Below are 15,302 nucleotides of genomic sequence, written 5' to 3'. Positions count from 1 at the left end.
GAATTTGGTTTCTGTATGGTTGTTTAAAACTTTCTTGTGCTCTTAATCTTTTTACAGTACCACTAATCCCATCGTATGGTGACTTTCCGTCGGACGTGGCAAATAAGTTCCATTCAACTTTAAGGGCAAATTTGCTCTCTAGTTGGCATAGATTGTAAAAGCTTTTACAATTTTTGTACTGTCCTGCGCAACCATCAGTGAATAAATGTAATTTGGATACATTGGAAAATTTTATTTTTAATATTGGTATGATTAGTTGGAATATTTTGTACACATAAGTTACATCAGGTGTTATGTCATCTGATATAAAACAGTAAGAAATATCTTTCAGTACACCTTCATCATCTTTATAGTATAGTATATCACTAATTGATGTAAAGAACATTGCTGGGTGTTCCAATGATAGCTTTGTATTTTATCTTGGTCTACAAAAGCATAATTTTCAGCAAAGTTGCCAATAATGATAATGTTTGATTGATCCATATTTTGTTTAAGTTGGTTAAGGTACTGTGATTGTGTAATTCCGAAAAGTTCTAGAACATTTAATGACGTTAGAGATTTAATAGCTTTAATAGTTTTAACCAATAATAATTGTAAATATGTTTTTGCGGTGATTTATGACGGTGTTTTGAAGGATATTTTAGGAAAAGCATAGAGTATATATATTGAGGAAAAATTTGTAAATGAGAGAGTTTTAGTTAGGAGAAAAGATTATCGTTTATTGATTTAATTTATCTGTTTATTAATTTGTTGATTACGAGAAAAAACTACAAGCTAACCGGGCATGGAACCAAGTATGAGATTATTTGATATGTTTGAAACGTATGATGGCACTTCGGATGCTGCTGTTTGGATTCAACGAACGAAAGTTATTGCTGAAATTCAGAACTTAAAGCTTGAACTACTTTTTCCGATTCTTCTCAGAGAAGCTGCTTATGCAGTGTACGATGCTTTAACCGCGGAAGATAAAAAAGATGTTGTGGAAGTCGAGCGTGTGTTATTAGCGGCGTTTTCTGTAGATGCCTATACTGAATATGAACTGTTTACAAAACGAAAATTATGTGACGGAGAAAAAGCCGACGTGTTTTTGGCTGATTTATGACGATTAGCCTATCTTGCTAAATTATCAGAGGAGTCTGTGCGTTTGGCATTTGTTGTGGGTTTGCCAGAAGTTTTATCATCAAGATTTCGAGCCGTAATGGACCCGATTGATATAATATTACCCAGAGTGAGAGCTGCTTTGAACTGTGTAAATGTGATTGACAGTGACGCTGTTGGCGCTGTATCTAGACGCCATGCTACAAAAACCGCGTTAGTGTGTTACAACTGCAAAGGTTTGAATTACATTGCAAAGAATTGTTTGCTTGCGAAGAACTTGTCACCGAAGACTGTTAGATGTTTTAAATGTGGTGAGGAAGGACATATTGCATCGAAATGCTGGAAGCTGCAGGAAAACGATTGCAGGAGCGAGGAATCTGCGCTACCTCGCTCCTGAACAACGGTGGAATAAGCGCATTATCTGTTATTCGTTTAAAAGTTAACGGTATGGTTACGACAGCTTTAGTAGACACAGGATGTTCGAAGACGATTTTGAATAAAAAATTCCTGCCCAAAAGTAAATGTAGGTACTCAAACTCTCAAAAGGTAGTAACGTTTGAAGGAAAAGTTCATCAGTGCACTGGGTCAGCGGTCGTGATTTTTGAGGTTGATGGCATTAAAGCACGTGATGAAGTTATTTTAGTGGACTTCCAACCGTTTGGAGTTGATATGATGCTCGGAATGAGTTCCATTAAATTACTAGGAGGAGTATCCATTTCTCCTTTGGGAAAAGCGAAGTTCGGATTGAGTTACTGTGGAGCATCGGCTTTGAACAAGGACAAAGTTAAGAAAATTGAAATAAAAAAGAAAGATCATGAAGCAGTTTTTAATGGTGTTGAATGGAGAGTCAAATGGAAATGGAGAGATGGAGAAAGCCCCGACCAGTTGCGTAATAAAGTGGCACAGTACGGAATTCCACAACACGCTAGAGCAGACTATGAAAACGAACTACAGGATTGGATTGATCGGAAGTGGCTGTTAGAGTATGACAAAAATGAATTGGGGCCGCCCAAAGGGCAGATTCCTTTAATGGCTGTCATTCAGAGAAACAAAGACCACAAAATCCGACCTATTCTAGAATGGAGAGAAGCTAACGATTTCATTGAGACATACACGAGAGATGCAGATGTGTGTGTCGAAAAGCTTAGAGAATGGAGAAGAATGGGTAACAAACCAGCAATTATTGATTTACGCAAGGCTTATCTTCAACTAAAAACTGATAAATCTCTTTGGCCCTTCCAAACAGTGGTGTTTCGAAATAAAAGGTATTGTTTGACACGACTTGGTTTTGGATTGAACGTTGCGCCAATGATCATGAAATCCGTTGTGAGTGCCGTCATTGATCAAGACGAATTAGTGAAAAGCGGAACGTCCGCTTATGTTGACGACATTTTCGTAGACGAAAGTGTGATGAGTCTTGATTATGTCAAGAGGCATTTTTTAAAATATGGTTTAGAAAGTAAAGAAGGTGAGCAGATTGGTAATGATGGAGTTCGTGTGTTAGGATTGTGTGCGCAAGGTTGGTAACAAACTGATGTGGTGTCCAGAGGGAATCGAGTTGATGCTATCTCGCAAAAGTTAACCAGGAGAGTTGTGTTTTCAATCTGTGGACAGTTGGTAGGACATTTACCCGTGCGTGGTTGGCTGCGAGTGATTTGTAGTCTCTTTGACGAAGGGTTGGGACGATGAAATTTGTGATAAGAACGTTAAGTGGGTGCTTAAAGAAGTATTTGCTGAGGTGGAACGTTGCGAGCCTGCTTGTGGTGATTGGGCTGTGTGTGGTGATGAGGGAAAAGTGTGGGTTGATGCCAGTTCTTTAGCGATGGGTGCTCTTATTCAAGTTGGGGAAACTACTGTCGAGGATGCAACATGGCTGCGAAAAGAAACGTCTGATATTCATATAAACATGGCAGAATTAGACGCTGTGATACGTGGAATGAATATGGCTCTGATGTGGAAGCTGAAGAAAGTGACTGTTTTTACCGATTCCGTGACAGTATTCCACTGGGTTTCTGACGCCCTTACAGGAAAATCAAGGTTGAGATCAAAAGCGACGGGTGAAATGCTGATTCGAAGAAGACTGAGCGTGTTGCAACAGCTAATTGAAGAATACAATGTTAGCGTTGAGGTAAAACTCATTCCTTCTAAAGATAATTTGGCTGACGCATTAACAAGAGTTCGCAGCAGATAGCTCAACAAACTGACTGTGCCAGAGTGTCGGAATAGTTGTATGGGAATCGCAGCTACGAAGGCTGAATCTATTTCCGATATGCACCAAAGAACTGGACATTTCGGAGTGAATCGAACGTTAAACTTTGTTCGTAAAGCAATTCCGACTGCTACTGAAAACGATGTTCGAAATGTGATAAAAAGTTGCGAACCATGTCAGTCAATAGATCCAGCGCCAATACGGTGGGAAAAAGGGAAATTGGATGTTGAAGGAAACTGGGAGAGAATGGCCATGGACATCACGCATTATGGCACTGACAAGTTTTTGAGTCTAATTGATTGCGGACCTTCAAAATACGCGTTGTGGCGACAATTATCAAGCTCATGCGGAAGTCTTGCCATAGTCCGAATACTCCGTCTTATTTTTTGTGAACGTGGAGCACCATCTGAAATATTGACTGACAATGAGCCGACATTTAAAACTAAAGAGATAAGGAGTTTCCTTGATAGTTGGGGAGTACAAATTAGATTTAGAGCCGCTTATTATCCTGAAGGAAATGGAATTGTAGAAAGAAACCACCGTACGATCAAGAGAATAGCAGAACGATCGAAAATGTCGATACCGGAAGCACTATATTGGTACAATGTCTCAGCCGACAAAAATGGTGCAGGTCCGATGGACAAAATATACAGTTATACCATTGGTGTGAAAGGATTGGGAAAAGAAAAAATGCGCAAAATGTCACGAACAAGAGGTTTCAAATCGGCGATAAAGTCTGGCTGAAACCACCAAATGCGAGGTGCTATACAAAGTGGCAACCAGCTACGATAACTCGGAATGCTTCGAAACAAATCGTAGAAGTGAACGGCATTCCGCGTCATGTGAAACATGTTAGACCTCGAAATGATACTCAGTCCTGCATTATCCCTGATGTGGAAATAGAGATGAATACTGAAACTGGTCTAGAGAACGCTAAAAATCAAGGAGAGCAAGTTAAAGATGTATTAGAGACGAACGAGGAAAATGTCGAAGCTGAAGATAGATCCCAAGAAATCGACATGCTTTTGCGACGGAGTGGTCGGGAACGGCGCATGCCTTCGAAATACTTTGATTGCTATTTGGATGATCCGTAAGGATCAAGGAGCAGTGTAATTCCGGAAAGTTCTAGAACATTTAATGACGTTAGAGATTTAATAGCTTTAATAGTTTTAACCAATAATAATTGTAAATATGTTTTTGCGGTGATTTATGACGGTGTTTTGAAGGATATTTTAGGAAAAGCATAGAGTATATATATTGAGGAAAAATTTGTAAATGAGAGAGTTTTAGTTAGGAGAAAAGATTATCGTTTATTGATTTAATTTATCTGTTTATTAATTTGTTGATTACGAGAAAAAACTACAGATTAAGAGTGAGCTATAAAAGAATGAGCTTGTATCTTTTCAAAGCAAGATACTAATAGTTCAACAAACGTTGGAACATCTGCTGTTAAACTTAATAGTGTTGCACGATCAGTAGTTTGCCATTGCTTGTAGTGTATCTCAAAATCATCTTCGTATTCTCCAAAAATCTTATTCAAATATTTGGTGAGGAGTTCTTTACCAGGACAATTATCAAACTGTGAAAGCATGCATTCTTTATTTTCTACTGAGCAAACGGGTTTCGAAAGTAAATCCTTATACTTTAGTCCAGTATATAAGGCATCTACTCGCATTATGGCATTTTGGTAAGAAGAACAAACACAAACAAAATGTGTACCACTTGCACCTGGCAAAATGCACCACTTTGGTCTAAGTGAAGCAAACTTTGAGGAAATTATTTTTATTTCTGGATTCTTTTCTTTGTATAATACATATAGCTCCTTTAAATTATACAGAAGCAGTTTTTTTTTGTTTATGGAGGTTTTTTTGAATTCTAACATGATCTTTTTTTCCAGGCATAGCTCTACATAAATCACTGGAGTCATAAAAAAATTTAACAGAATCTTCTATTTCTTTGTGTAAGACTTTACCTTTATGCAACAGAGAGATAGCTAACAATCCTTTTTTGTTAAAAATTTTTCTAATCATTTTTGCTTGGTATTCTATAACTGCAAAGTTATTTTGTACTTCTAATATTGACCAACTTGGGGGTGCCAGTGCTGAACAATAGTCCTTTTGTCAGAACATAGAACTTTTTTTTTTTATCAAGCTCATAATTCGTCAAAGCTTTCAGCCTTCTTTTTCATGCTATTTTGTTTCATAACACAGTTTTGAGGGAACATTGAATTGAATTTCAGTTTTTCTAGTAACGTTACTTACCATTTCGTTGATGCACGCAACTTTCGCTTTTCTTTTGAGAGTATATGTTTTAATGACTTTGAATAAGATTTTAGAGGAGATATATTAAGATTTTCGAGTTCTTCATTGATCTTCTGTCTTTTTGATTTAAATGATGGTATTAGAAAATCCCCATCTTGTTTACCCTGACTTTGCTTCTCTTCTTTAAGATCTGCTTTTCTGGCAATCTTTTGCATACAAGGTTTGCAAAGTTTCTTCCCAGGTGCAATAGTTAAACTACTTCTCATTATGACTTGTGACTCATTTATCGTAACTGCTCTAAGATTTTCTAAAAGTAATTGAATTGTATAAAGCTTATCTTCACAATTGTTTAAAAACATTGTTTATGTTTTGGAAAATACAAATTAAAAAAGTATATATATATATTAAAATATTTAAATTCTACTTCTACTTACTTGTGATTTTCTTTGTATGTTTATAGAATGGATCAGAGCATGCTTTCTGCCATATAGGATACATTTTCAAATATTTTGTAGTATGTCTTTCACATAAATTGTTAAGTTTGATAGTTCAATGTTACAGCGTAATGATATAGTTATTTTTCTTCATTGGTTAAAGTTTCAATAACATCTTGTTGGCCTTTGCATGCATCTGATACCATTAAGCCAATAGAACACATCTTATAATAAATTACTTGGTACGAATGTATTTCCTAAAAAAAGGAGAATTCTTCTTTCCTACTTAATTTTTAGTTCAAAAAAAAAACTTTTAATATAGAAATAATTCAAACCTTTTCAGAATCTCTCTGTTGAATAATTATTTACACTGATGGATATTGTTAATTTTCTTTATAGATATATTTATATATATATACAATCTATGTATATATCAAATTGTTAATTTGTTAAAATTTAAATAAAATTTTAGCAATAAATGCTGTTCTATAACTGAACTATTTGTAAACTAGTTATTATAAACTTTTACAAAATATAGTTGTCAAAATTCTTTTTAAACAAATGCACATCAGTATCACACTTAATCAGTTTTTATATAAAAATAAAACAGGATGTTTTTTTCAGTTGCTAAGATCAAATAAAGTTATCATATAATTAAAACTTCCTTAAATACAACAAAATTGTTTTTTATTTTTTAAGGAGTCTATAAACTAAATTTAATATTTTACAGAATTCTATTTGCAAATTTTTAAAAATAATTTATTAAAATTTAATATATCTTTGAAATTAAAGTTCCATATGTTTCAATTATTTTTCCAGGTGGGTTTTTTGTACCTAGTAAGATTGTAAGCAGTTGAAAATATTAACAGCAACAAAAAAAAAAAAAATTGACGGGTGTGTTTTATGATATTTGGCCCCAAAGTTGGTTTATAGAAACTAGTTGTTTTATTAACTTTTAAGCATGTTCTTTTTATATTTCAGCATTTTAAGTACATTTATTGAATTCAGCATCAAAAAATATTATATATGTTTATTTTCATATTTTTGCCATTTTTATTCCTTATTTTGTTAAAAAAAATGTTTTTTCAGAATGTTATGAAAACCGGGTTATTTTGGATAACTAGGTCAATATTTAAAAATGCAGTATCTTGTCAACCGCTCAATATTTTTAGCTAAAATTTTATGTCTTAACTTATCTTTTTAAGATGCAACAGTCAAAGATGTTTTTAAAAAATTTGAGGACCCATGGTTCAAATTTTCCTAAATTTTTTTAGGTGATTTAATGCGGAATTACCCTTGTGATGCTTTTGCAATTTTAGATTTTACTTTTGATGTAATGAACAAAACCGATTTGCCATTAAGAACAACTGCTCAGTTTATTTTAAAATCATTTTTATTCAAAGAAAATATTCTTTGTTCTGATTACCAAAAACTTGTGATAAATCTTATAAACAAAACAATCAGTGATATAGTAAATAGTAATATATTAAGACTTAAGGTGTAAACAGATTCTATTTGTTGACCAGCCTCGCACCCCTTCTTCGTCTATTAGGCTGGCGCACATGTATTTTTAATACATTGTTTCCAGTTAATGATGTTGAATGCTGGATCTTTTTAACTCAATGCATGGGTTTTTCTTGTGTCTGTTTTTATGACTAGGCAACTCATTCTATTATCTCCTAATGAGGGTACAGCTCTAAAACTCAGTTTTATGGTTCTGAGGCCGGTTAGTAGTCAGGTTTACCGAACTCTGTGGGAGCTCTCAGAGAGGGTGATTCCATCGACAGTTGAAAAATATCAAAGTATTAACAGTGCCATGTTGCGCATGGATGGTGTCCCTGTTTGTACTTTTGGTGTGCATTGCGGAGGCCACATTTGGAGCCCTTTGTTACGGCTTAGGGTTTATTAATAGTAATGAGGCAATTGCTTGGGCTATTAAACAGTGTTCTGAGTACTATCTATGCCTTGAGTCAAGTTCTTCAACAAATTGAAAATTGAATAAAGTACCAAAAACTATAAAACGCAAAAAAACCATCATCATCACCAAGTTCTCTAAACCTATCATTCACTAATATTCGTGGTTTTCAAAGTAAATTTTCTTCTGTTGAGTTTTATCTCTTGCAAAGTTCACCAGACCTACTTGCTCTTTGTGAGACTAATATGAGTTCAACTGTCTCATCTTGCGATCTTAGTGTTGATGGTTATCTTCCTTTAATTCGTAAAGACTCCAATAGTGACATGCTTGGCCTAGGCATTTAAATTTGTAAGAATTCACCCGTTTGTCGTGAAACTAGGTTTGAATCCAAAGTCTTTCATGTGCTTTTGTCTAGCACCACTTCACTCTTTTGTCTTTCTCTTTGTTCTATATCGCTCTCCTTCATCTCAAGACTGCACTCTTTTCGATGTTATTTCTGATCATATTGACCAAGCCCTCTCTCTTTATCCATCAGCTAATATAGTTGTTGTTGGTGACTTTAATGCTTACCACTCTGAATGACTTGGCTCAAGTGTCAGTGATTCTGCAGATATTAAAGCCTAAAACTTTTGCCTTTCTTAATCCCTAACTCAAATAGTCAACTTTCCAACTCGCTTTCCTGACAACCCGAATCATCTATCTTCTCTACTCGACTTATATCTTGTTTCCGATCCTAGTCAGTGCTCAGTTTCTTCACATTCACCATTAGGTGCTTCTGATCACATTTTGATCTCTCTAAAACTAATATTTCATTCTTTATCATTGTACTTCCTATTATCGTACCTTTTACAACTACCTTGAGGCTGACTGAGATTCTTTCCGTGATTTTCTTTGTGAAGGTCCTTGGGTAGAAATCTTTCGTCTTCCTGTCAACATATGTGCTTCTTACATAACTTCGTGAATTCAGGCTGGCATGGAATCTTTTGCTTTTTTCTCGCCAATTTCAGGTCAAGCCTCACTCTCCTCCATAGTTTTCCTCACACTGTCCTTCTGCGATTGCCAATCAAAACCGTTACTTCCATATCTGTCAGCAAAACAATTCTCCAGAAAACAGACGTCTGTTTATTACTGCTAGAAATCATTGTAAAAAGGTTTTGTCTAACGCCAAAGCCCACAATTCTCAGGTCATGAAATCTCGTATCTTATCTTAAAAATTAGGCTCTCGAGACTTCTGGAGAATCTTTAATAGTATTAATATTAAGGGCAAATCTTTAATTCACCTCTCTTGTATGGTTCAGACTTTGTCACCTCATCTAAAGACAAAACTGAATTGTTTGTTAAAAACTTTTCATCAATATCATCTCTTGATTTCATTAGTTGCGTTCTACCTGATATTGCCAAGAAACAGATTGATCCATTGCTTGACATTCGTATCACTCTAGCTTCTGTATCTAAGTGATTTCCTGCGTAAACTCTTCTACAGCTTGTGACCCGGCAACATACCTGTTATTGTCTTGAAGAAGTAATCTATGGAGCTGTCGTCTATACTCTCAAAACTATTCAACAAGTGCTTATCAGAGTCTTGTTTTCCAGCCTGCTGGAAAGCGGCATCTGTTATCCCTATCTTCAAAAATTCTGGAGAGCGACCTGTTTTGTCTAACTACCGTCCAATTAGTCATCTTCCTATCATAAGCAAGGTTTTTGAATCTTTAATTAACTAACACTTAATTTCTTATTTTGAACCTAATAACTTACTTTCTGACCATCAATATGGATTTCGATCTTTTTCGTTCTACAGCTGATTTACTAACAGTAATAACCGATAGGTTTTATCGTGCATTAGATAAAGGTGGAGAGGTTAAGACCATCGCTCTTGACATTTCAAAAGCTTTTGATAAAGGCTGACATGCTGGTCTTCTCCATAACCTTTCTTCTTATGATTTATCTGGCAACATCTTTAAGATTATTGAATCCTTATTTTCCAATCGAGGTAATCCTTATTTTCCAATCGAGGTAAAAGTTGTCCTCGATGGGCAGCACTCTTCTTCTTATTCTGTAACTTTAAGGGCTCCTCAAGTTCTTGGCCCTATACTTTTTTTAATCTACATTAACGATCTTCCAGATATTTTCACATCTAAGGTGGTATTATTTGCTGATGATACTACCATTTATTCTTGTCTTGATTAGAAACCAACACTCTGTGATTGATTGGAGGGAGCATTTAAGCTTGAAAAGGATCTCACTTCTGCTACAGCATGGGGCTCACAGTGGCTGGTGAACTTCAATACAGATAAAACTCAATTTTTTTCAGCCAATTGTTATCGCAATAAGTTAGATCTTCCTATATTTATGAACGGTGATGTACTCGATGAGTCATCTACTCGTAATCTTCTAGGATAAACTCTTACTTCCAATCTTTCTTGGGAACCATATATCAAATCAGTTGCAAAATTAGCATCTGCTAAGGTTGCATCTCTTTATTGAGCTCAACTCTTTTTTACCTCAGATTCTGTTCTCTATTTCTATAAATCTCAAATCCGGCCTTGTATGGAACACTCTAGCCATATCTAGGGTGGATCTTCTAATGATGCCCTTTCTCTTTTAGACAAGGTGAAAAAACGCATTGTGAACATAGTTGGACCTGCTCTTGCAGCCAACCTCCAACCATTATCACATCTCATAATGTTGCTTCTCTTTCTCTTTTCTGCAAACACTATAATGTGCACTGCTCTAAAGAGCTAGCGTCTCTTGTGCCATTTACTAAAATTTATTGTTGTGTTACTTGTCATTCAATTAAGTCTCATCATTTTTCTGCGACTGTTCCTAAGTGCTCCAAAAACGCTTATTCGTATAGTTTTTTTCTTCGAACATTAGTTTTTTGGAATTCGCTCCCTTCATCTTGCTTTTCTAATAATACATATAATTTGCAATCCTTTAAGTCGTCCGTTAATGGTTATCTTGCTCTCCAATCTTCATCTTTTCTCTTCAAGTAACTTCCGACTTTAATTATTTGTTGCTTGCAGCCTTGTTGGAAGCGAAGATGTTCAAAAAACAAAACAAAAAAAAAAAAAAAAAATATATATATATATATATATATATATATATATATATATATATATATATATATATATATATATATATATATATATTAGGGTGCATTGAAAAACAGAATTTTTTAAAAATTGCCTTGTAATAGCTCTAAATACATGCTATATAATAAAATACCACTGAATTAACAAAAAAATTTTGAAATTAAAATATTTTTAGAGTTGCCTCTAGTCCCTTGAACATTTTAGGGCCCCTAATATTCTGGGAAAAAAAAATTCTTCAAAAGTAGATCAACCAGGCATTCAAAAGAAGCAAAATTTTAAAATGTTTGAAAATAATATTTTTTTTATGTAAAAATTATTATTTTAAATTTCATTGCATAATAACTATGGTTTTTCAACTAAAAATAAAAAAAGTGCATTTTTACAGGTTTTTCGATAACATTTTTTTTTTTAAAGTCTTTTTATAACATATATTTATCAATCGATGCACATACATCGATTGATAAATAGGGATTGGCGCGATTAAACGTACATGATTTGGAACAAGGTTAGGGCTTGGGCCATAGATAAATCAGAAAATGATGCGCTCAGCATTTTTTAACAGTTTTGCTTTACATTGTTGATTGAAACCAGGCTTCTTTAAATTTATCTTTGAAAAAGATTTTAATTATAACCGAGTATGAAAAAAATGGCGAATATTAGCGTTTTTTAGTGTAATTTTCTAAACTTCAACAGTGAATTAGAGCGCTTTTTGTTAATTTTCAGACCTATGTTTTTACAGGATTCTTAATCAGCATAAAATTCTCTATCATAATCACCAATAAAATTTAAAAAAAGGGGGGGGGGGGGAGAAACTGCAGTAGCGCCCGACACTTTTAGCAATACTTACATTCACATCTACACAACTTGAATCTATATTTACATTGCTATTATTTACATCCATATCCACACTATTTACAACTTATTCCTTCGTTCCATAAAAAATTTGTTTCCTTTTAATTCCTTTAGTTCTTTGTTTAACTCTACAAGCTTTAACCATTTTAAAAGATTAAAAATGGACATTCCAGTGATTGTTTTTATTTTAAAGTGGTTTTAAGCAATAGAAAATAAATTTCCCTTTTTTTAGTATATCTTCCAAACAGAAAAATAAGATTTTAGGAGGATTTCTTAGATAGAAAAAAAAAAAAAGTGCCGTTGCTAATGCGGTTGTTATGGAAGTTAAAATTTTTAGGGTTCAATAAATTCTATTTTAATAAAGATCTATAGCAAAATTTTTTTTGATGGTTTTGAGATTGTGAATCTCTGATAAATTTTGCACAAAATAAGAAAATCGTATTTTTTTCAAAAATTTTTATACTTCTGAGGGGTATTCCACCTTAAGTAAATTAAATAATAAGTAAATTATTTTTCGTCATTTTACACATTTTACAATGTTATCTATAAATTTAAACAAATATATATAATTACAAGCTGACTGGGGCAAGTAAAAGTCAAAAAATAAAAGATAAAAATAAAAATTTGAAGGTTAAAAAAAGAACTTAAAGTTAAAAAAAGGAGAAATTTAAGATAAAGTTAAAATAAAAAATAACAAATAAAATATTAAAAATCTGTACATACTCGTATACATATTAAAGACAAAAAAAAAAAAAAAAATTTTATTCGCTTCATATGCATATACATATTCAATACAATATTAAAGTTAAATAAAGTACATAAAAAATTAAAAATACAAAATTATTTCAATTTTTTTTTGAAAAATAGAGAATGTACGTAATGTTTAAATTTAGTTAGTGTTTTTTTATAGTTTTTTTAAATCTAGCAACAGATTTTATTTTTTTCATATTTTCGTCAAGAACCGAATTCCACAAGCGTGGTCCCCGGCATATAGTCGAGAAGTCAGATTTTTTGATTCTCGGATTTAGATGGCTTAGCAAACAAAATATATTTCGTTTTTTCAATATTTAATGAAAGTTTATTTGCTTCAAACCACTCATTAAGATATATTAATTCTGTGTTTACAATATATAAAATATTTTTTAAATTTGAGTCAGAAAAGAAAACATTTGTGTCATCAGCAAAAATAATATAATTAAGTATTTTTGAAGACAAATAAATATCATTAACATAAATTAAAAACAGCAGGGGTCCAAGTATTGATCCTTGGGGAACTCCGCAATTTATTGGTTTAAATGGGGAGCATGTTAAGTCATATGGTATTCCTTGTTTACGATTTTGTAAATAACATTGCAGCCACTTTAAGTTGGAGTGAACTACTCCATAATTGCGTAGTTTAAAAATAAGAATCTTGTGGTTGACAGTATCAAATGCTTTTGATAGATCTAGAAAAATTCCGAGTGTGTAACTGTCGTTATCAAAACCATTTAAAATTTGGTTGGCAAGATCAATTACTGCATGTTCCGTGGAATGGTTGTTTGCGAAAACCAAACTGTTTATGATAAAGAATGTTTTTTTTTCAAGATAATTGTACAGTCTGTTGTGCATAATACGGTCTAGTATTTTGGAAAAACAAGAAAGTATGGAAATTGGTCTGTAGTTAGATTTTATTGAGTCATCGCCGCCTTTGTATATTGGAATTATCTTTGTTAATTTTAGTTGGTCAGGAAAAATGCCGTTTTTTAGGGAAAGATTAAAAATTTTAAAAAGAGGTTTCTCTATAATATCTGAGACCGCTTTTACAACATCAGGGTTAACTTCATCCAAACCCAAATTTTTATTTGTTTTCAGCATACTAATTGCTAGTCAAAGTTCATCAATTAAAAGCTCCGACTATTCCATGAAGGAATCAGATTTTTTCAAAAAAGACTTAAATGATTTTTTTCCCTCAGGAATTGCACTGGCAAGCTTTTTTCCTATATTTATAAAAAAGCTATTAAATGTTTCAGCAATTTTTTTATTAACAAAAGCATCTCCTCTATTATCATCTCTTTGAAATCTTTTTGGAAGATTATCACTTTTCACAATTCCCACTCCTGTTATTTCTTTAATTACAATCCATGTTTTCCTTGCATTTCTAAATGTTTTATTAAGTAACGAAGAGTAGTAATTTTTTTTGGATTGCTTTTTTAACTTTTCAAAAGAATTTTTATATTTTTTGTAATTTATTTCATTTTTGTAGTTTTTTTTAAAGTTTTGGTAAAGTTTTTGTTTCCTTTTTGACGACTTAATGAGTCCTCTCGTCATCCACGGGCTTAGCAAATTTTTAGAATTAAGTACTAGAAATCCAAATCAGTTGAAAGTAAAACTATTTACAAAAACTATGCTAGAGAATTCGAAAGAAAAAGAAAAAATTAAAAAAAAAATACTATCTTGACTTACTTGAAAAAAAACAAAAACAATTCAGAACGCACTTGGTAAGTTTTAACAAAAATCACTGGTAAAGCTAAAACTAAATCAGGCGCTTTGCCTAATAGTACTAAAGTTAATGCTAAAATTTTATGTGCTTCAAGCGAGATTGCAATTGAATTAAATAAGCATTTTATTTTAGCGGGACCTATCTTAGTAAAAAATATTCCATATACTAGTAATAATTTTGAATTTTTACCTCAAAAAACAGCAAATCTTAAATTGCATTAAAAAAATTTTTTCAGGAATTTGAAACTGCTTTTAAATCGATTAAACCAAATAAAGCAATAGGATTCGACGGTATCAACGGAATCGTATGTATAAATTCTTACAATTTTATTAGGAATATTCTATTTAAAACCTTTTTGTCTTGTGTTTGTCAGGGAATTTTCCCTGATCAACTTAAAATTGCCAAAGTAACGCCGATATTCATAGGATTCAAATTCAAAGCGTATGCAACTAATGTAAATAACAATAGCCCTATCTCTGTTCTTCATAAACTTTCTAATATTTTAGAGCGAATTTTATATAACAAAATCAACACTAATCATTATGTAAATAATATTTTATTTGATAATCAATATGGTTTCAAAAAAAATGACTCCACCAAACATGCAATACTTCAGTTTACACGTAGTATTAACGAGTCGTTTAATAAATCTGAATATAGATTAAGAATTTTTATTGATTTATCAACAGCTTTTGATACTATTGACCATCAAATTCTTATCAAAAAGCTCGAATTATATAGAATCACAGGAGTCTTTTAAAAATGTGTAAAAAGTTATTTAAATAATCGTGCTCAATATGTACACATTGACAATAAATCACCAAAAACGTTACTAAACATTGTTTGTGGCTTGCCACAAGGTTCTATACTTTTATCTCTTCTTTTTCTACTTTATAGTTCAATGATCTCCATAAAGTATCCAGCCTGAAGACAATAATAATTTGCAACGACACAAATTTATT

General features: G+C 32.7%; 1 protein-coding gene across 1 annotated transcript; it reads left to right on the top strand.

The window, feature by feature from the left end:
• The first annotated feature begins 1,434 nt into the window (after positions 1-1,434).
• Positions 1,435-3,289, top strand: LOC136079252 (uncharacterized). The gene is made up of 2 exons (XM_065794978.1): positions 1,435-2,617; positions 2,760-3,289. The coding sequence occupies exons 1-2, from the start codon at positions 1,435-1,437 to the stop codon at positions 3,287-3,289; spliced, it is 1,713 nt and encodes a 570-aa protein (XP_065651050.1).
• The last annotated feature ends 12,013 nt before the right edge of the window (positions 3,290-15,302 follow it).

Source organism: Hydra vulgaris, chromosome 04 (genome assembly GCF_038396675.1).
Source record: "Hydra vulgaris chromosome 04, alternate assembly HydraT2T_AEP".
NCBI lineage: Eukaryota > Metazoa > Cnidaria > Hydrozoa > Anthoathecata > Hydridae > Hydra > Hydra vulgaris.
This window is presented reverse-complemented; position numbering and strand designations above follow the sequence as displayed.